This window comes from Crinia signifera, chromosome 4, assembly GCF_055691185.1.
Source record: "Crinia signifera chromosome 4, ASM5569118v1, whole genome shotgun sequence".
NCBI classification, from domain to species: Eukaryota; Metazoa; Chordata; class Amphibia; order Anura; family Myobatrachidae; genus Crinia; species Crinia signifera.
This window is the reverse complement of record NC_139220.1, coordinates 237,770,345-237,791,508: the sequence shown is the minus strand read 5'-3', so window position 1 is coordinate 237,791,508 and position 21,164 is coordinate 237,770,345. Positions and strand designations below refer to the sequence as shown.

The window sequence follows — 21,164 nt, the reverse complement described above, 5'->3', positions numbered from 1 at the left end:
GCGCTCCCACCGCAGCCCAGCGGTCGCTGGTCGCAGGAACTTGCTAGAATCGCTGGTCACCAGTAAAATACTGATAACAAGCATTCAGTCGCTGAGCGACCAATCGCTAGCGACCAGGTCACATAATATAAAAAATAGTTCACTATATATAAAAACAGTTAAGGTGCCCCAACACTGAGGCGATTTGGTCCGATTTTGGCCAATTGCGACCAATCGACCCGTTAAATTGGACCAAATCGCCTCTCCCTGACATGCCGTTGGGTCCCGTGCGCATCGGACCCGACCAGGTGGTCGGACCGGCAGGCCGTCCACCCGTTCCTCCTGGCGGTGAGGCGGGGCCGGAAGCAGGGACGCATGCAATCTATCACAACGGATCGCATGCGTCCGTGCATGCAGGCTGTCGTGTGTCCGTACACTGCTGCGAGGCGTTGCAGCAGTGTATGGGCACCTTTAGCTTGGTCGATTCCACTGGTACCCCAGGACTGGGTATATTGTTCCTCATTATATTGACAGAAACAGACAATCTCTGACCAACACTTCACTGATGATCATATAGTGGTTTCTGCCTGGTAATACTAATGCAGTTTATTAATGAGTGTTGTATGTGAATGACATTCACAAATATCTGTAGCTAGTTGTATTGTGTACTTATTATTATTATTATTATAGCTTGCCTGAGCTGGTATAACATTCAGTGACTCCTCCTCTCTGAATCCTCCAGAGCTTAGTGTGTGTCTGTGAAATTTGCTGCTGTTTGAGTGACTGGTGCTGCAGGGTGAGGTTTGTGCTCTGATTGGCTCTCTGAGTCAGTGAGAGCCAATCAGAACTAGCAGTGGGCCCTGTTGCCTAGCAGCTACAGCAATCATAGAGAGGGAGGGAAGCAGAGAGAAAAAGTCAGACAGCCTCCAACGAACCTAGGAAGTTTCCCTGACACAGACACAGCAGCCAGGGGAGGCATATCTTTTGAGAATTACAAAAAATAAGCCACCATCGGTACACCATCGAATGATTAGGATTCGATGGTGACAAACATCGGAAGGTCACCATTAAATGGCAAAAACACTAACATCGAAAGAAAACATCGATGTTTCTGAAACATCGACCATCGATGTCCATCCCTACGTGCAGGTGCCGCCGCGGGACAGCAGAATTAGCAGTGTGCGCCGCTCAACAGTTATGCGCCGCTGCCGCCCTAGGATAGAAGGCCACTGATCGGTCCCCTAGCTGCCGGAGCCTGCCACTGATGTTACCAGTGAGTAGTAGGGGAAGGGGGTTGGTGCTTTCTGTGTATGTGAGAGAGGTGTCAGGTGGGTGGATATGGTGCTGTGTGAGAAAGCTGTCACTGAGGAGGGGGTTCTGGTGCTGTGTGTGAGAGGTGTCGGGGGTTGGTGCTTTGTGTGTGTGTGTGGGGTCTGTGTGTGTGAGGTGTCAGTGTGTGTGTGTGGGGGGGGGTCTGTGTGTGAGGTGTCAGTGTGTGTGTGGGGGTATGTGTGTGAGGTGTCAGTGTGTGTGGGGGGGGTCTGTGTGTGAGGTGTCAGTGTGTGGGGGGGTGCTGTGTGTGAGGTGTCAGTGCAGGGATTTTGCTGTGTGAAAGAGGTGTCAGTGGGGGGTGCTGTGTGTGAGAGGTGTCAGTGGGGCGGTGGTGGTGCTGTGTGTGATAGGTGTCAGTGGGGGGTTTGGGGCTGTGTGTGATAGGTGTCAGTGGGGGGTTTGGTGCTTTGCGTGTGTGTGGGAGAGTTGTCAGTGGGGCAGGGGTTGGTGCTTTGTGTGTGAGAGGTGTCAGTGTGGGAGGGTGCTGTGTGTGAGAGGTGTCAGTGTGGGGGGTGGTGGTGTGTGTGAGAGGTGTCAGTGGGGGGTGCTGTGTGTTAGAGGTGTCAGTGTGTGGGGGGGGGGTGCTGTGTGTGAGAGGTGTCAGTGTGTGTGGGGGGGTGGTGTGTGTGAGAGGTGTCAGTGGGGGGGTGCTGTGTGTGAGAGGTGTCAGTGTGGGGGGGTGCTGTGTGTGAGAGGTGTCAGTGTGGGGGGTGCTGTGTGTGAGAGGTGTCAGTGTGTGTGTGTGGGGGGGGGTGCTGTGTGTGAGAGGTGTCAGTGTGGGGGGTGCTGTGTGTGAGAGGTGTCAGTGTGGGGGGTGCTGTGTGTGAGAGGTGTCAGTGTGGGGGGTGGTGCTGTGTGTGTGAGAGGTGTCAGTGGGGGTTTGGTGCTTTTTGTGTGTGTGGGAGAGTTGTCAGTGGGGCAGGGGTTGGTGCTTTGTGTGTGAGAGGATTCAAGATGGCTGCAGGTGGACTGCGGTGCATGCGCTGCTACCTGCAGCTCCTCTCATATGCCTTTACAGAGCAGAGCACTTGAGCGACAGCTCACGGCTCTGCCTCAGATCCCCATGTCTCTTGTAGGCCATGCAGAGGTGTGTGTGTGGCTACGCTGTGTAAATTGGAAACAACATTGGTAGTTGTTCTTGTTCACAGTAATCGCGGGTGCTAGCATCTTCTGGAGCTAATGCGGATTAGGAAGCTCAGGAGGGTGTGAAGGCTGCATGAAAAGGATCCAGGGAACCGGAGTTCCCCGCTGGAGGTATCCAGAGCCCAAGTGCCATGACATGAGGTGAATGATGTCCAGTGTGTCTCCCCCAAAGGCAGGTTTATTTCATCCTTTCAATGGAGGTCCAGGCTAGTAGCCACTACACCCCCCTCACAGCCTAACCCTATCTATATAGACACCCAGCCGCAGCCTATCCATATACACACGCATAGCCTAACCCTCTCCATACACACACACACACCTGTACCCTATCCATACACACAGCCGTAGCCTAACCCTGTCCATACACACATATAAACACAGCTACTGCCTCACCTTACACATATACACACACACAGCTTAACCCTATTCATACACACACACATAGCTTAATCCTATTCATACACACCCAGCTGCAGCCTATCCCTATCAATACACACACCTGTAGCCTAACCCTGGTCATACACACACACACACACACATATACACAGCCACAGCCTAACCCTAACCCACATATATATATACCCATAACTTAACCCTATTCATACACACACACCTGTGGCCTAACCCTGTCCATATACACACAGCTGCAGCCTAACCCTACACACACACACACACACACCCACCCACCCGCACCCATAGCTTAACCCTATTCATAACTGTGGTGGAGAAATCTCATGAGGGGTCGTGGTCAGCAGGGAGGGGAGAAGTGATATGAGGCAGGAGTAGCCCCTTCCCCTTGGCTGACCATGTCCCCTCATGAGATCCCACCCCCATTAGGGCTGCTTTGAGAAATTTCCCAGGCTGGTTTAAAATCCCAATCTGCCCCTGGGGCCAATCCGCCCCTGCCAGTACTCCTCTGTGCTACCTGTTACTTCTATGTGCTCATTATCCACAGACCATCTTACTCATTATTACTGGCAGAGTACCAATTAGTTCCTGTTATACATATATGCTACTAGTCCACATGCCTGTTATTTATTATTACTGCTACCTGATTACAATTCTAGGTACTTGTGAGTTATCCGGACGCCCGATTTCAAAATCGGGTCGGATCGGGCACATCGCATCGCATCGCATGCGACCATGGGATGCGATGCGATGCGATGCGATGACCCGATTTTTCCATAGGAATCAATGTTAAAATGGACTGAGTCCATTTTAACATGGAATTCAATGGGAAAAAGGGGTCCTTTTCATACCCCTACTATCCAAGTGGGCATGGAGTTGGATATAAACCTGTGGCGAGCGTAGCGAGCCACCGAGCCCGAAGCGTGGCGAGCGTAGCGAGCCCCGCGAGGGGACACGGAATACCGTCCCCTCGCGGGGCTCGCTTCGCTCGCCACGCTTCGGGCTCGGTGGCTCGCTACGCTCGCCACAGGTTTATATCCAACTCCATGCCCACTTGGATAGTAGGGGTATGAAAAGGACCCCTTTTTCCATAGGAATCATTTTAACATTGATTCCTATGGAAAAATCGGGTCATCGCATCCGATGGTCGCATGCGATGCGATGCGATGCGATATCGCATCGCATCGTATCTGATTGTATGCCTTAACTTAAGGCATACAATCAAAAAATCGGGCGTCCAGATAACTCACAAGTACCCAATTCTACATACTCTTAAGCCCCGTACACACGGGGGATATTTCGCTGAGCGATATATCGCTCGCAATGAGCGATATATCGCTCAGTGTCCCATTTGCATCAGTGACCAGAGATGGTCGCTGATGAAAATGAAACTGCCGGGGGAGCCGCAGAGGGAATCAGCTGGTCGCAGGAGCATGTTCCTGCGATAGCGATCACTACGGGGGAGAAAACGGGAGCACGCACCCGGCGATATATCCCCGGTGCACACTCCTATCGCGGGCAATATGGTCGCTCAGCGACCATATTTCCCGCTATATTAGACAAAATCGCCCCCCTGTGTACGCACCTTTACCCATAATTACTACCATAGTACTAATTAATACCCGGTGCTTATCTATACTTACAGTCTACAGAGCCTCCTACTAATCACTTCCAGAGGATTACATGATACATATTCCTCATCTATACTACCAGATTAGAGACTCACTAATTATTACAGACAGGGTACCACTAGTCCACAGATCCTTACTTATTATTACTACCAGAGTACCCAGATAGTGCTTGTTCCTCATCTATACCACCAGGTTAGAGACTCTCTTATTATCCCTACCAGTTCATATTTTCATTTTGCTCATTATTACTACTAGAATATGTTACGCGTGGCTGTCATTCCTTTATACTATCAGTCCAGAGCCAATTTTACTCATTATTGCTCTACCACCAGAGTTCCAAATACGGATTCAGTATTGAATCCCGGTGGTCGGGATCCCGGCGTTCAGAATCCCGACAGCCGAAATGCTGGCAAGGGGGGGACGTGGATCGCCCCCTCTTGCGGGCTCGCTGCGCTCGCCACACAGCGGGCCCGGTGCCTCGCTACGCTCGGCACACTAATTTATTCTCCCTCCAGGGGTGTCGTGGACACCCCAGGAGGGAGAATATGTCGGCATTTCGGCGGTCGGGATTCTGGCGTCGGGATTCTGAACGCCGGGATCCCGACCGCCGGGATATTAACTGCATCCCCCAAATACAACCTGTTACTCATCTGTGCTACCAGATCCAGAACCCTTACTGTCTAAACCTGTGGAACACATTGGGGAAGGGGAGTGAAGAGTCTGCAGATTGCTGCATGTACATTCCCTGTTCTATACCCCCCCCCCCTCTATGCATGGACTGCCTGCGGACCCCGCTGCATCTTGGATCCTTCGCCCTGTCACATGACCAGCCAGCACTGCTGAGAATTGTATCTTGCCACAATGTCCCGCAGAGATAACGGTTACTATGTTCATAGTCTTTGGGCTGATCCATTGTTTGAGGATTTGGTAGGGAACCCCATATTTGTTACTACCACTTTCCTCTTAACCCCTTATTTATGTGCTCTTTATTAACCCTTCTTACACTGTGGGCCTTGCTCCTCTCCCTCCTGTGTTGCCCGATTCCCCCCCCCCCATTTGCTTCATCAGGTGTCGGTGCTCATGGGAAGAAGAGGAGTCTAATGAGCGAAAACAGAAACCTGAAGGAGCAGCAGGAACAGTCAACAGACAAGAAGCTGCTTCTGCTGCAGAGTCAGATCGAGCAACTGCAGGAGGAAAACTACCGGTAATGGGAGAAGGGTGGGGCCTAACGGTCAAGAGGACCAGCGCTTGCTTTACGCATGGCTGTAGGAGCTTTGCGATCCGGTACATGTGGGGCTTGCTTGATGGCGGTTTTTGCTGCCTATATGGGAACGTGTAAATTATAGGGATTATAGCAGTTGCAACATATTTTTATTAACCCCTTCAGTGGTAATCCAGGAAGCTTTCCAGGCTATGCTTCAGTGCTAGCACTTCCAGGATTGCCACTGTCTTTTCACCCTCCTTGGCTCTGGGCAGCACCGCTGAGCTGAGCGATGATCTCCTCTGCAGCGGCTGCCCGTCCCCGGCTCCTTCCTTCCTGGCTGTTTGCGGCTTGACCTTGCTAACGTCACGCCATACACAGCCAGGTTGCTGGGGTAAGTTCCGGAAGGCGCTGCCCAGCCTCGGGACACTCATCGGTGGCTTTTTTTTTTCTTTTACTGAGCCCCTCCAAAAATCCTGCCCTGTGGGGAGCGCTCCCTAAACAAAAACAAACAATGACTGTAGGGGGTTAAATGTCCAGAATGAATGGCTGTCCATGTGCCCCCAGTGGCTTTGGATGATCTCTGTGAGAGGCCGCATAGAAGGTAACTTGTGATGTTTCTGGGCTTACTTCAGGCTGGAGAGCGCGAGAGATGACTACAGACAGCGATGTCAGGAACTGGATCGGGAGGTTCAGGATCTGCACATGCGTAACCAAGATCCAACCGGGCTGGCTCATGAGGCGCAGTCCCTCAGGGATGAGATGGACGTACTCAGGTGAGCAGTGGTCCAGGGAATGGGGCTCTCGGGCCTGGAATTGCAGAGAGATCACCTGCTTTATGACTTATTTATCCCTTGCCTGAGGTGTGGTCACAATTTGTAATTTAGTGAGACCAGATTGACTCTAGGCCAGTTGCAGTATCAGACTATGCACAGCAACACAGAGTATTTCAGGAGTTGAGCCAGCTGTACTTGTTGAAGTCTTGTATTTGTAAAATTAAACAGCAGGAGTGGAATGGATGCATCAAGAATCCAGAGGCTGAAAGTTGTATGGTAGAAGGAGCAGAGTCCACAACAGAGTAGTGATATGAGGATGCAGCAAGAAGCCACAGGCTAAAGTCCCCCATACATTAGTTTGACTATTCCAAGTCGGACCTGATTTCTCCTGCACTTTTCCCCTGGAGGGGTCACACACGATTAGGCACTTGATGTGCCATGTTTTGAATGCGATTTATCATATGCAACTCCCGGGGAGCTGCAGGGGGAGAGGAGGACAAAGAGGCAGCGGACAGGGGATGCTGGTGAGCCAGGCAGGTGGAGCAGCGGACACAGATGCAGTGGGAGGGGGATGCCGGTGAGCCAGTGGGGGGTGGGTGAAGAACGGTGAGCTGGGCAGGGGGATCAGGGAGCTGCAAGGGGGAAAAAACACCCCAATACTAATTAATGGGCTGAATCAAATGAATCAGCAATTGGCTGAGAGCAATCAGCCAATCACTGGCTGCCCATTCATTTGTATTGGTTTTTACTTTCCTTGCAGCTCCCTGATTGTCCTGCCCAGGCGTACCCTGCCCGCTACCGCTGTGTTCGCTGCCTGCTTGTCACTGCACTTGCAGTGTCTCCCGCCCAGAGGCTGCACATAAGTTTTAGAAAGTGTTATGTGCAGCCGGCCTGACTCTGATCCGGTGCACAGAGTTACATCAGAAGGAGCAGGGTACCCAGCAGCACATAGTAGTAATATGAGTGGGGAATAGTGGTGGCAGGTAGACTGAGAGCCAAACAGGTACTGTATGTACTAGAAGGGTCACAGAACTGAAAGAGACCACCTTCCCTGTCAGTTCCATGTGTTCTATACAAGGGTGTAGCTACCATAGGGGCAGGGGGGTGCAGCTGCTATGGGGCCCAAAGCTAAGAGGGGCCACCTTCCCTGTCAATTCCATGTGTTCTATACAAGGGCGTAGCTACTATAGGGGCAGGGGGTGCAGCTGCTATGGGGCCTAAAGCTAAGAGGGGCCACCTTCCATGTCTGTTACGTTTATAGTTATTTAGGTGTGTGTTTATTTTATTATACAATTTATTAAATGAATCGCCATAAAATTCGACACAACACAACAAAATACAGTAGCAGTAATATCACAATAAGTCAGATCCAGTTTATCAGACTAAAAGATAACCGTCAAAGGCAATAGAACCAAGAGAAGGTCGAGAAGGAGAAGACATAAGGAAAGAGAGAAAAAACAAAGTGTGGGGGGTGTGGGAGGGGGGGGGGGGGGGGTGGAGAAGTCGGCATGGAGACCAGATCTTGCTAAATGTTTTGGAAGTATGTATTATGGCAGCCATATATTCCTTATCTGGTATGTTTAGAAGATTGAATATAACGGCCTGCATGGGGAATGTGGGGGATTTTTCCAGTTGTATAGTTACTTTCCAGACGATGCTGGTCTAGAGCGGTGAAGTGGTTAAATTGCCCCCCCCCCCCCCCCCCCCCCCAAGAAAAAATTACATGTGGCTTGTGGATTGTAAGCTCCGCTGAGGCAGGATCTAAGGTGTACCCAGCTTAATTCTTATCCATGAAATGGGTGTAACTATAATTATAACCTTTCAAAAATAATTAACAGCTCTTCCAACACACCCATGAGGTGGCTGCCTAGTGTCGTTTTTTTTGTGGGGTGTCGCCAGTAGCCCTAATCCCCAGATGACATTGTAGTTCAGACCAAACTACAGACATGGAAAGTCGTGACTGCTTAGAGTCGGTTAGCAGAACTGTACCGGACAGGTGGAACACGGTACATCTCCGGAGAAGTAGTCGAGGACGGAGCAGGCAGCAGGTGCAACAGGTGTCTATTCTTTGTCATGCAGGTCGCCATTAACTGATGATATGGTATCTAGCTCCATTGGCACGTTGTGATAGCTTTTACCCCATTTAGGGCACACAAATTGAATGTCGTCAAAGAGGCTTTGGTCCATGTCAGTAATCGACTCTTTGTAGGCTTCGCTGTAAGACAGGGGACATTGTTGAGCTGTACCATGCACGTGTGCCTTGCACATGTGCGGTTTGAGTGGAGACGCTGTTTTTCCAGTCTCTACGTTTTGCCATGCAACTGAAGAGAAGTAGGGGTGTTCTCGCACGTTGCCGTTTACCCCGAGCCGGAGGGTCTGGTCCTTGCGCAGGAGTTGGGATATAATGTCCTTTGTTGCGGGATCAGTAATATATGCGTACGATGGTTTCTTAAGGGTACTTCTCATGATCTTTTCCTTAACCTTTCCAGGAAAAGGGTGGGTTCCTAGGGTGAGCTTATATAATATCACACCGAATGCAAACCAGTCCACGCCTGCACTATATGATGCACCTAATAAAACTTCTGGAGCCTTATAGCCACGTGTCCCAACAATCATACTGTCCTTGGTTTCTCCATATACATTTAACATGGCCAGACCAAAGTCTGTGATCTTTACATGTCCACACTTTGTCAGCAAAACATTCTCAGGTTTTAGGTCTCTGTGGATTATTCCTCTGGAGTGCAGGAACTGCAATCCACAGACCAGTTCTGCGGCAATAAATTTTATCGCCAATGGGTTCAGCATGTTCCTGACCCCAAAATCAAAGAGGTCCCCTCCGCCAGCAAGTTCCATTACATAATAAAGATAGCTGTTTGTTTGGAAGGCTGCGTATCCACGGATCAGGAAAGGACTCTCATGTGCCACCTGAAGTACCTGACACTCGGTCATAACGTACTCACGTTCATGTGATGCTCTCATCTTTGCACTTTGAATGAGTGCTCTTTTCTTTAGGATCTTAACTGCTACTCTTTTCTTATGAACAGAGTCTTTGGCAAGCATCACTTTGCCGTAACCTCCCTTTCCAAGAAGCGAGTGGAAAGTAAATGTTTCCACTGTTAAGGGGACAGTAACGCTCTCTTCTGCAGTTTGCTGACCTTCTGCAGTTTGCTGACCTTCTGCAGTTTGCTGACCTGGTAGGGTGTCTGGTTGTCCTCTGCCAATTGCTGTTATAAATTGACTCTTTTTCTCTTTAATAAAACCAGCAAATCTATTCCAGTGTCTATGCCAAGCTACTTTGCCTAACTTCTTATCGCAACTCTTTTTCTCTGCCAAGTTTGTCTGGCCTGCCCAACGGCTTAATCCTTCCCCTGGATCTTCAGCAATGGACATGTTTCTCCTTTTTTTCACTTGCCAAAATCTGGGACATCTGCGACATGATTTAAGGAACTGATCTCTTTTCTTTGTCATAAAGGCTACCAATCTCTTCCAGCCTCTTTGTACACCTGCTACCATTGGCACATTTATCATGTGTCTCACTCCCTGCTTTATTTTCCTGCTCACTTTCCTTCTCCTCTGCATTTTCTTTCCTTTCTTTATCCATGCTTTCTTTCTCTTGATAGGACCCATGTTATGTCCAAAGACAAGACTAGGGCTCTTAGAGAACAAACAAATTTGCACTATCGCAAAAACAAATTTGCACAAATCGCAACTGTGACCTCCAGTAAGAACTGTATATCACATCTGAGACTCTGTGTCTTCAGCAGTTGTGTGATGTCATCGGTAACTGTGATGTCACAATGGAGCATAGTTCTAAAGGTCACCTACATTATGCCAGCTGATATGAGGTGTTTTTTTTTTCTTTACAAATTCTAAAACTTATTTTCACCAGTTATGATATTAACTATTAGAAAACCTAAATGTGTTCTTTAATATTGCCAATGTTTTCCACCAGTCCTACAAGGAGTTATTTGCTCAATGTAGCTTATATCTATCTAGTGCTTAGTGCTGCTTCAGTAATCCGGAAGCCCTAACTTGGCTTAATGGGGACAACCGATAATGTGGCAGATGTATTAAGCCTGGAGAAGAGATAAAGTGGAGATCAGATAAAAGGAGATAAAGCACCAGCCAGTCAAATCCCAACTGTCATTTTGAAACACAGACTGAGAGTTATATAGTAGAAGGTAGAAGCTTCCCAACTGGCAGAGTAGGAATAAAAGGCTCTTGTTGGTTGATGTTGATGAAGTTTGTTCTGGGGGAATGGGATAAATGTACAGATATGCCCTGCTTCATCTTTTCCCCAGCTGCGACTATTCAATATACCCGCGATAGTAGTTCCCATGAACGGGTTAATGTGTTGCGCTCGTACCCACATCCCAAAGGGAAAGAATGGTTGCTTATGCACGGCATCAAAGACCCATGCGGCCTCCAACAGTTACATGCTTCAATGGGCATGGCCTAGATTATGCCGGACTCCTCTGTATGCAGCTATTGAACGCTTTACATGGCTGGATCAGTCCCAGTGCCTAGTGAGAGTATAAGCCACATCCTTACATCGCTTGTTATTGTGGTGCGCATGTCTCACGACACTGTGTACATACAATAAACAGCTGCTATCCCAATATAGTGTTCATTCTAGCACCTTTTTGAAACGTGTGCAGTTCCGCTTTCTTGCCTGTGGGGGCGCTGTCTGCTGTGGTGCTTCTAGTGGAGTCTAGTCTGTATGAAGAAAACCACAGCAGGTGACGCCACCACAGGCAGGAAAAGGAACTGCACATGTTTTGAAAGGTGCAGGTTGCTAGAATGAACACTGCCATAACTGCTGGGAAAAGAAACTCTTCAATTGTGGAATCTGAACGAATGTAAGGTTCCTACATGCTACGGTAATAGGATAGAGCATCTAGGCGGACATCTAGAGGATGATGCACAGTGGGAGGTATTGTACGGTGTATCTGGTGTGCGGGAGGGCGGACATCTAGAGGATGATGCGCAGTGGGAGGTAATGTACGGTGTATCTGGTGTGCGGGAGGGCGGACATCAATAGGATGATGCACAGTGGGAGGTATTGTACAGTGTATCTGGTGTGCGGGAGGGCGGACATCTAGAGGACGATGGACAGTGGGAGGTATTGTACGGTGTATCTGGTGAGCGGGAGGGCGGACATCTAGAGGATGATGCACAGTGGGAGGTACTGTACGGTGTATCTGGTGAGCGGGAGGGCGGACATCTAGAGGATGATGCACAGTGGGAGGTATTGAACGGTGTATCTGGTGTGCGGGAGGGCGGACATCTAGAGGATGATGCACAGTGGGAGGTATTTACGGTGTATCTGGTGTGCGGGAGGGCGGACATCTAGAGGATGATGCACAGTGGGAGGTAATGTACGGTGTATCTGGTGTGCAGCCACTGTGTGCATACCCAGTTAGTGTGCGCCTATGGAGACTTGCGCCCTTCCGTGTGTGGAGTGATGGGACGTGGGGAAGGGAGGGAGCAATATGGGGGAGTATCTGTGACCAACGAATAAAATATTGCATTCAAGCTCAAGTTTAAGCCCCAGCAGCAGCACCAACACACAGGAGGGGAGGAGGAGGCGCGGCAGAGGGGAGGGAGCCGGGCAGCGCTGAAACAAGCTGAGTTCAGCGATGCCTGGCCCTAAACACTGGGAATCCCTAGAATTTTCCAGGCTTGCCAGTCTGGGCGTTAAAGCATAGCCCGGAAAATTCTCGGGATTACCAGCGAAGGGGTTAATGGAACTTCCATCTTAGTAAATAAACCACTTAACCCTTAACTGTGGTGTCCCAGAGCCTCCCCCTATGTATATATACTGTACACAATGCATTGGGGAACCTCATCTGCTGACGTTAATGTTCTAGCAAACTCCAAATTAGCGGGATGGCAGGAACTGTAGTGACCAGGTGCAGGCGCTGAGCCATAACTCAGAGTAACTACAACCCAACGAATCTCCAGAAAACTTCCCTTGTTCAAAGTGGTGATGCAAGTGCCGTTATAACATCTACACTGACTCCCTGGAGTGTATTACTGTGGGAAAGGTTTATTCAGAGCTTAACTGGCTGGATAATATAGAAGCCAATACTGTAATAGTCCTGTGGAAAAACGTGTTCTGTACTTTATCTCCATATTACAGTAATACGAGCATGGTTTGGCGGGGTGTTTGCACTTTAGGCACCTGTAATCAGCACAACGGCTGTATGCAGCACCATTGGGGTAATACTGTACTGTTGTACCAAATGGAAGGCATTGCCCATTTCAGAAGAAGGAGGGAGCAGTTGGAAGAGAGTAACCCACCAGGGACTTCTAGATGAATATGAGTCAGTCTCTACAGTCTGTGGAGATAAAAATAAGTTTCCCATAACTCATCCCCAGATCTTTTTGCCAATAATATAAAAAAAACAGTACTTTTAGGATTTCTACTACAGCGGGGATTGATTTAGTAGCTGGAGGCAATTCTAGGCATATGGAGCTGGAAGGGACAACCACATCTTGTCCAGGTCCAAAGCATCACTTAGGATAATGTAACGGGGCAGATCTATGGACCTCGGCCCCGCCGGACCTGCCAGTGCAGCCTAGTCACCGCTAAGCCATCTGGTTTATACAGTATCTCCGCTTCGTTTCCTGCCCTCTTTGGTATATGACTCTCAGTTCCTCATTGATGGGAAGAGGAAGGATTTAAAATTTTCCACCTTTTCTGTTTGCCCATTGATAGTCTCTTATACAGCCCGTTATCCTTGGGAGCAGCAGCAGGGGTCTGATAGAAGTAGATGCCCCCCTGAATACAGTGTCCCAGGATGCAGCAGTGGATCTCCTGTGACACCATTGGCCAGTTGCTTGACAAATGAGGCCACGCAAGCTGACCGCTGCCGCTCCAAACTGGAGGCCAGGAAATCTGTCTTCCTGGCTGTGGCCATCACTGCATCCAACTGACGGCAATTACTGACAGTCTGCACCCGTAGCGCGCCCAACATCGCGGGACCTTTACTGCACATGCTCAGTACAAGTCCTGTGGATAAATGGGCTAAAGATAAAAGCCAGACATGGACCAAGCTTGAGCTTACATTCCAGGTTACATGCAGATTGCAGACATTTCCATAACCTGTATCCTAATACCATATTTTGTAAGGGTAACACACATCACAAAGTCACGATTACCCTTATGTCCATGTTTAAAGCACCTGCTGCCTCGTGGAGAAATATTTTCGGCACACATTGTGCCATGAATACTGTGGTCAGAACAGCCCACAGAAATACACGGTCAGGGAGGCCAAGGTCAAACAGGACACATCCAGGGGTCCACTGACTGTCACGTGGGCACAGTCCTTGAGGAGCGTGAATGTGGAGCTGAGCTGGCTGTAGCCACGTCCATGTCTGGTCTCTTGCTGCAATAGTCTCTGAGAATTCACGCAAGTACCACTACAGACACATACAGCAGAGAGAGAGAGTGAGAGATACAAGTACCAGCCAACCAGCTCCTAACTGCCATGTTACAGGCTGTGTTTAAAAGATGAGATTTCAGAGTTAAGTGGTTGGCAGTTTAGGTGTGTGTGTGTGTGTGTGTGTGTGTACCACACACTGGGCCTGATTCAGACTTGATCAATGCTGTGCAAATTTGCAGAACCCTGTGATCGGATATCCTCTCCCCAACAGAGTGACATCCCGCCCTGTGCAGGTCTACGAATGGATCGCTGAACTGAAAACCAGTCCACAACTTGCTCATCATGACATGATTTCCCCGGTCTGTGCACGCATGCGTAACCCTGTCCCTTCCACTAGTCTGCCACAGAGACAGGCTGATCGAGGCCAGAGGTGACAACACAGACCCTTCCTGACAAGCCTAGGAATGCCTGCGGGTTTTCCTGACACTCTCAGTAAAGGCCGGTCACCACTCCCAAATGCCAGATTCCCGCCAGTCACGTGAAGGGAATGTGATTTTGCCCTTTGGGGTTGAACAGTGCAAAACACGGATTTACACAACAGTAGAAAAATAGCTTTAATAATAAAATGTAATGTTAAAAACATCCCTAGCCTGAAAGCAGACTAGCTTGTTATTTTATGTGCAAAATACATAATAATATATACAGGTAGAGCAGGCCTAGAAGCGGCTTTGGCACAGGGTGAGGTCGAGGTGGGGGGACATTGTGCAGACAGAAACAACTTGTGCCACAGACTAGTCACTCTAGAAGTCCAGGCAGAGGGTTTGTACCGCAATGGGCAGAGGTGTGTTCCTTTACCTCGCAACCATGTAAGGGGAGTCTATGTCCATTTTGGTCCTTTACCTCGCAACCATGTAAGGGGAGTCTATGTCCATTTTGGTCAGGCATGTCCAACCTTGGCCCACTAGCTGTTGTGAAAGTACACGACCCATCATGCCTTGCCACAGTTTTGCGATTACAGAATGCTAAAATTATGGCAAGGCATGCTGGGATGGGTAGTTTCACAACAGCTGGAGGGCCAAGGTTGGGCATGCCTGATTTAGGTTATATTTGGAGGGGCCTCACTTGACTACTGGATTCATTTTCCGGCAAGACAGGGACAGTATCCACTATGGGAGTTGTGGGCTCATTTGGGGTATAAAAGGGACTGACATTGAATATCGTGTGGACCGGGATGTCTGGTGGTCTGGTCTCCGGATGCGGTAGAGTCTCTTTGCACGCTGGGTCCTCAGGAATCTCCCGGTCCAGGCTGCCAGAAGTCTCAGAGGCTGAACTGGCAGATCGTCTCAATAGCATCTCACCGCTCCCAGGGGCGGCAGATGGGTCTGAGAGAGAGGAGGATGAGGAGAGTGGAGAGGCCCCAACGCCTGGAAGCAGGCGGCTCAGCAGAGGAAACGGACGGGTGACCGATTCTTCGTTCATCTCCTCGATGTCCGAGAGGGGCTGGAACTGCATGTCTTCCTTAGCGAGCCTGCCACCAAAAAAAAAGGAGTCCAGGTAGGTTATGAGGTAAAATAAGAACATGTCCACGTCATCTCTACGTTCAGATTGAGTAATAAGTAGGTAATGAAGCGGAAATGCCCATAGCAACTGATTCTGAATGGTTGCTATGGGCACTGGTCTCTTTTTAAAGCTTTAAATAGTGGTGGTACTCACGCCATGTCAAATGTTGATCCCTGGAAGGAGGTTTGATGTTTCTGAAATAACGTGGCGTCGGTGTAGGGAGGACGGGGATCCGAATCATTCCAGTATCGATCCTTCACTAAGAGAGGGACATCCCCATACATCTCATCAACAGCCATCATGGACACCTAGAGGAAACGGGAAGCCAGAGTTACAGGTGCTCATGCGTGTGACTGCCATGTGTGGTAAGGGACACAATGGGCCATAATACAGTACAATATAATGCCAACACGAGAAACAAAAGAACGTGCAGAGTTGCTGCCATAGCTGGAGACCTATGGTGGAGGAAATGGAAAGCGGTGATGACCAGACCTTGCCTTGAATAGCACTATAGCAGTTACCATAGGTATCCCCAGAGCTTTCTCCACAGTACCGGAGCATGGATACAGGTATCAGTTAGTGCTGGGATGTAGCCTCTCCTGCACTTACCCCATCAGTCATGGTCCTATTACAGTGGTTCTCAAACTCGGTCCTCAGGACCCAACACAATTCACATTTTCCAGGTCATCCGACAGATGCATTCATAACCGACTGACACATTTTTAAAGATCCACAGGTGGAGCTAATTACCGTATATACTCGAGTATAAGCCGAGTTTTTCAGCGTTTCTTTTAGCTGAAAAAGTCCCCAACTCGGCTTATACTCGAGTCAGTAGCTTCTGTCCTAAGTCCGGCCATCCAATTCGCTGCACGGCTCCACTTTGAGGAGAGGCGCGGCTACGGCAACATGGCCGCCGGCCTCCTGCACTATACATGTCCTCAGTGAAGGAGGCCGGCGGCCATGTTGCCGTAGCCGCGCCTTTATTCAAAGTGGAGCCGGGCAGCGAAGTGGACGGCAGGGCAGTGGCAGCAGCGGCTGCGTACCCCTCCCGTGGAGCCATTCAGCGGCGCACCCCAAGCCCCCTGGAGTCGGACGCTTGAGGAGGTAAGCGATGGCTGCTTCCTCTCCCCTCCATGTGTTTTGTCCCTTGCAGGGGGATCAGCTTGTGGTGTCACAGGGATGAGCAGGGGGATCACCCTGTGGTGTCCCAGGGGTGAGCAGGGGGATCAGCCTGTGGTGTCCCAGGGGTGAGCAGGGGAGCAGCCTGTGGTGTCCCAGGGGTGAGCAGGGGAGCAGCCTGTGGTGTCCTGCTATTGGGCAGGAGGAGCAGACTGTGGTGTCCTGCTATTATGCAGGGGGAGCCACCTGTGGTGTCCTGCTATTATGCAGGGGGAGCTATCTGTGGTGTCCTGCTATTAGACAGGGGGAGCAGCCTGTGGTGTCCTGCTATTATGCAGGGGGAGCCACCTGTGGTGTCCTGCTATTATGCAGGGGGAGCTATCTGTGGTGTCCTGCTATTAGACAGGGGGAGCAGCCTGTGGTGTCCTGCTATTAGGCAGGGGGAGCAGCCTGTGGTGTTCTGCTATTATGGAGGGGGAGACGACTGTTGTTTCCTGGTATTATTATACAGGGAAATGTACCAGTAGCTGCTGCATTTCCCACCCTAGGCTTATACTCGGGTCAATAAGTTTTCCCAGTTTTTTGTGGCAAAATTAGGTGCCTCGGCTTATATTCGGGTCGACTTATACTCGAGTATATACGGTACATCACTTTATTCTGTGAGGAGACCTGCAAGACATGCGCTGTGTGGGGGGCCTGAGGACTGACTTTGAGAACATGTGTCCTATTAGAATACCAGCAGGATAGGGGCACATTTCGCATGGCTATTAATGACTATAGAGCTTGGACAGGGCAGTCCAAGCAGTGTGGGCCCCTGGGCAAAGCACTGGGGCCCTTACCCTCTAGGGAGGTAAGGGGTGTTTTATACTCAGGGGAGGGTTGGATAATTGAGTGGGCTTAATATTCGTCATTTTCCGGTGGAAGGGCAGCTTGTTTGACTGCAGATATCGCCATTATCTAGAAATATATTTCTTAGCCTTCAATAGTATAAAAACCTAGAGTCCCAACTTTCAGGAGGTGCTGGGAACTTGGGGATCAGAGATCAGGAGCCAGAACAATCCATTGACAAAATTATAAACTGTACACCAGACGTTTGGAGCTGGAGCAGGGACCGGCTGCTGGAAGGCTGATATCTCTGGTTCTGGGCATGATAGAGACAAGCCGCTAGTGTCGACAGAAAGAGGAGAGTCCCAGTTTTCTAAGTCAGAGAGAACCTGAGAAATATGACTGGGAATTGCAATTAACAGGTGGGATGTGTTAGAGGCATCCTGGATGGAATACAAGCATAATAATATACAGACGGAGGAAGAATCCCCCTCATTGTTTTGGCAGGCCTCCGTAATCTGTATTAAGAGGAAACATTATCTCCTACACATCTAAACATAAAAAAGATGCCCAAAAACTATATTTAGATGCCCAGGAGGGATTAACCGAAGCGTATCAAACATTCCAGAATCACCCAACATTGGCCAACAAAGCTAAATATAATGAAAAAAGGAATCTATTTGATGCCCTACTAACCCAACTGGAGTCTAAAATCACATTCCTGTCACAGGCCAGATTCCATAGATTTGGTAATAGATCAGGCAGGTTGTTATCTAATTTATTGAAAGGCCAGCATCCCCCTAGTGTCATCCAGGCATTTAAGACAGTAGATGGTACAGTTGTACACTCTGGACAGCAGATCACTGACACACTTCATAAGTTCTATGAGACATTGTATGCTCCACTTTCAGTAGGGGATCAGCGAGGGGAGACTTTCTGGGAGTCTCTTACACATCCAATCCTAGATCCAGACTCCTCAAATTCTCTACTGACACCTATAACGGAGGAAGAGGTATTAGCTACGATTAAGGCACTTAAAATGGGTAAATCCCCAGGCCCGGATGGATTATCTAATGAATATTATAAATTACTGGCACCTAAAATTGTAAAACCCCTATCCATCTTTTATAATTCCATACTACAAGGAACACCTCCTCCATTATACTTTAATTCGGCCCTCCTTAAAATTATACATAAACCTGGTAGAGACCCTTTACTCCCGGGATCCTACCGACCCATATCCCTCCTAAACTCAGACTACAAAATTTTTACAAAAATATTAGCGGACAGACTCAAGCTTAAGCTTCCCTCGCTGGTACACCTTGATCAAACAGGATTTGTTTGGGGCCGTCACTCGGTCCTTAACGTCCGTAAGGCCCTCACAGTCATGCAGTGGGTGGAGTCCGCTGGGGAGCCCGACCATTATGCTTTGCTTTCATTAGATGCTGAGAAAGCTTTCGATTTAGGGCCTTATTCGAGTTCACTCTTTCAGACAAAATCCTTCTTAGATGGACAAAACCATGTGCACTGCAGGGGGGCAGATGTAACTTGTGCAGATCTAATTAGATTTGGGTGGGGTTTTACTTCAAAGTGAGATCTATATTGCAGTGTTAAAATAAAGCAGCCAGTATTTACCCTGCAAAGAATCACCAAAAAATCACCAAATCTATTTCTATCTGCACATGTTACATCTGCCCCCCTGCAGTGCACATGGTTTTGTCCATCTAAGAAGGATTTTGTCAGAAAGAGTGAACTCGAATAAGGCCCTTAGTCACATGGGAACATTTGTATGATACCATGGAGAGGTTTGGGCTCCCGGGGGACTTCATCCGCACTATTAAGTTATTGTACTCAGGCTCGAGATCCCATATCTTAACGAACAACTATTTATCGGACCCGGTATCTGTCACACGTAGCCGCGACGGAGCGCGGCGGGTACAGTACTCACCCGTCCGCGCCCGCCGCCGGCTAGCGTGTGCAGGCTCCGGTCTGCGGTGTGCGGGTAGCGGCAGCTCTGGGTAGGGATGGCAGCAGGGGAGCGTCGGGTAGCGGTGTCTTTGCAGATAGTGGTGCCGGGAGGCCGGCGTCGCCATCTTGGTTGAGGGCAGGAGACAGATTGGCCCAGAGTGGAGGTTCCCTCCTCATCCTGCGCTGACAGCCAATGGCAGCCGTCCCCTGGGGATATAAGGGATCTGCCTAGGCTGTTCAGTGTCAGTGCAATGAGTCGTTGGAGTCATTCACAACTCCTAGCTGATTCCCGGATCCTGGCTCTTTCTCTCCTGACTCTGGTGCCTTGCTCCCTGCATCTTGCTACAAGGAAGTTTTCTCCTGACACCAATGCTGCAAGTCCTACCTAGTGCTTGTTCCTGCTTGTGTCCCAGAATTACCCTGCACAGCATTCCGCTGTCCTCCTTCATACAACTCATTCATTCCATCATCTTTCAGTCATCCGGATCCATTTCTTCTGTCATCAAATCAACCTCTTTCCGGATCTTCCTCTATGTACTCTGGCTCATCAAATACACGTTTCCAGATTTACCTGCTCGTTATTAATATTGTGCTGGACTCTATTTAATTTATCCCAACTGTCACTTAAAGAAGTATTTGAGTGAAGTTTATCATTTATGAAATCTGTTATTAAACCTGCACGTTTCAATCCTACTCCTCCTGGTCCGTCTCCGGCTTCTGTGCACCACACGACTCCATCCAGCCCTTTAGCCGTGACAGTATCATTATATCGAGGCACCAGGCAGGGTTGTCCCTTGTCGCCCCTACTATTTGCACTCGCAGTCGAACCACTAGCAATAGCTCTGAGAGCTTCGAGCGAATTTACTGGAGTAAAGGTGAATAATATGGAGGTCAAGCTTAGCTTCTTTGCGGACGACATCCTTTTATTTATAGCCAATCCCACGACTTCGATCCCCGCCATACAAGAGATTGTATCTCGTTTCTCTACCTTCTCGGGGTTTAGGGTGAATTATGATAAATTCCGTTTACTGCCACTGAACTCCTCCTCAGCATATTTTAATTCTCCCTCCTTCACTTCACAGTTTGCCATCTGTCCACATTCGCTTAAATACTTGGGAGTTCAAATCCCTATAAAACTAGATGACCTTTATAATATAAATATTAATCCCTCTTACTTGTCAATTGAAAAACTTTTGAATGGCTGGATGGGGTTGCCTCTGTCTCTAGCGGGCAGGATAGCTGTAATTAAAAATATAGCCTTTCCCAAATTATCCTACCTCATTCAGATGTTGCCACTGCAGCTCAGAAAGGGAGATCTGCAAAAATTCAAATCGTTGTTTCTTAAGTTTGCCTGGGCGGGAAAGGGGGCACGTGTACCGTATACTAGATTAAAGCTTAACAAGGCTGATGGAGGTTTTGGCATGCCCGACATACAATCATTTGCTCTGGCAGCGCATTTCAGATATATTACGGACTGGTTCACAGCTAGGTCAGAATATACCTCCCCCTCTCTTGAAAAACAATTATTCCATCCTTACTCACCAGCAGCGTTATTACATGCCCCAACAAGACTAATACCTAAACCAATCAGAGATTTAGTCCTATTTAAAGACACTTACAGGTCCTGGAGGCAAATTAATAAAATATTGCACAGAGAATATACTTCATCCCCATTTACAACCTTATGGGGGAACCCCCAGTTCCTCCCGGGACTTGAGAATGCAGAGTTCCGTGGCTGGAGAGACAAAGGTATATCTAATGTTCGTACATTATTCGACCCGGGTGGCTCAATGCGCCCATACTCTGAACTGGTAGAAAAATTTGATCTACCCAA

At 48.9% G+C, this 21,164-nt stretch overlaps 2 protein-coding genes across 5 annotated transcripts in view; one reads left to right on the top strand and one right to left on the bottom strand.

Moving 5' to 3' along the window:
* Positions 1-371: 371 nt before the first annotated feature.
* Positions 372-16,220, top strand: LOC146075129 (protein Hook homolog 2-like). 4 transcript variants are annotated; one of them, XM_083184042.1, is made up of 5 exons: positions 372-1,252; positions 2,460-2,595; positions 5,562-5,697; positions 6,330-6,470; positions 14,130-16,220. In XM_083184042.1, exons 3-5 carry the CDS (start codon positions 5,594-5,596, stop codon positions 14,290-14,292), a joined length of 408 nt encoding a protein of 135 aa, XP_083040168.1. In that variant the 5' UTR covers positions 372-1,252; positions 2,460-2,595; positions 5,562-5,593; the 3' UTR covers positions 14,293-16,220. The 4 variants fall into 4 exon arrangements, with proteins under 4 accessions (XP_083040168.1, XP_083040169.1, XP_083040170.1 ...); XM_083184043.1 differs by having other exon boundaries at positions 14,098-16,220; XM_083184044.1 differs by having other exon boundaries at positions 10,467-16,220.
* The window catches only part of LOC146073043 (bestrophin-2a-like), a 15,474-nt gene continuing 8,852 nt past the window's right edge, over positions 14,543-21,164 (bottom strand). Inside the window, exons 6-7 of the mRNA XM_083180220.1 lie at positions 15,572-15,726; positions 14,543-15,386 (exon numbers count right to left, since the gene is read on the bottom strand). Of these exons, the coding sequence (XP_083036346.1) occupies positions 14,960-15,386; positions 15,572-15,726 (582 nt within the window). The 3' untranslated portion in view covers positions 14,543-14,959. The remainder of the gene's footprint in view (positions 15,387-15,571; positions 15,727-21,164) is intronic.

What these genes read in the sequence shown, in the direction of transcription:
- LOC146075129 (XM_083184042.1), top strand. Translation starts at nt 5,594, where the DNA reads ATGAGCGAAAACAGAAACCTGAAGGAGCAGCAGGAACAGTCAACAGAC. An exon ending in CTGCAGGAGGAAAACTACCG is followed by an intron (nt 5,698 to 6,329) that starts GTAATGGGAGAA and finishes GGCTTACTTCAG; the next exon opens with GCTGGAGAGCGCGAGAGATG. An exon ending in GATGAGATGGACGTACTCAG is followed by an intron (nt 6,471 to 14,129) that starts GTGAGCAGTGGT and finishes TCTCCCCAACAG; the next exon opens with AGTGACATCCCGCCCTGTGC.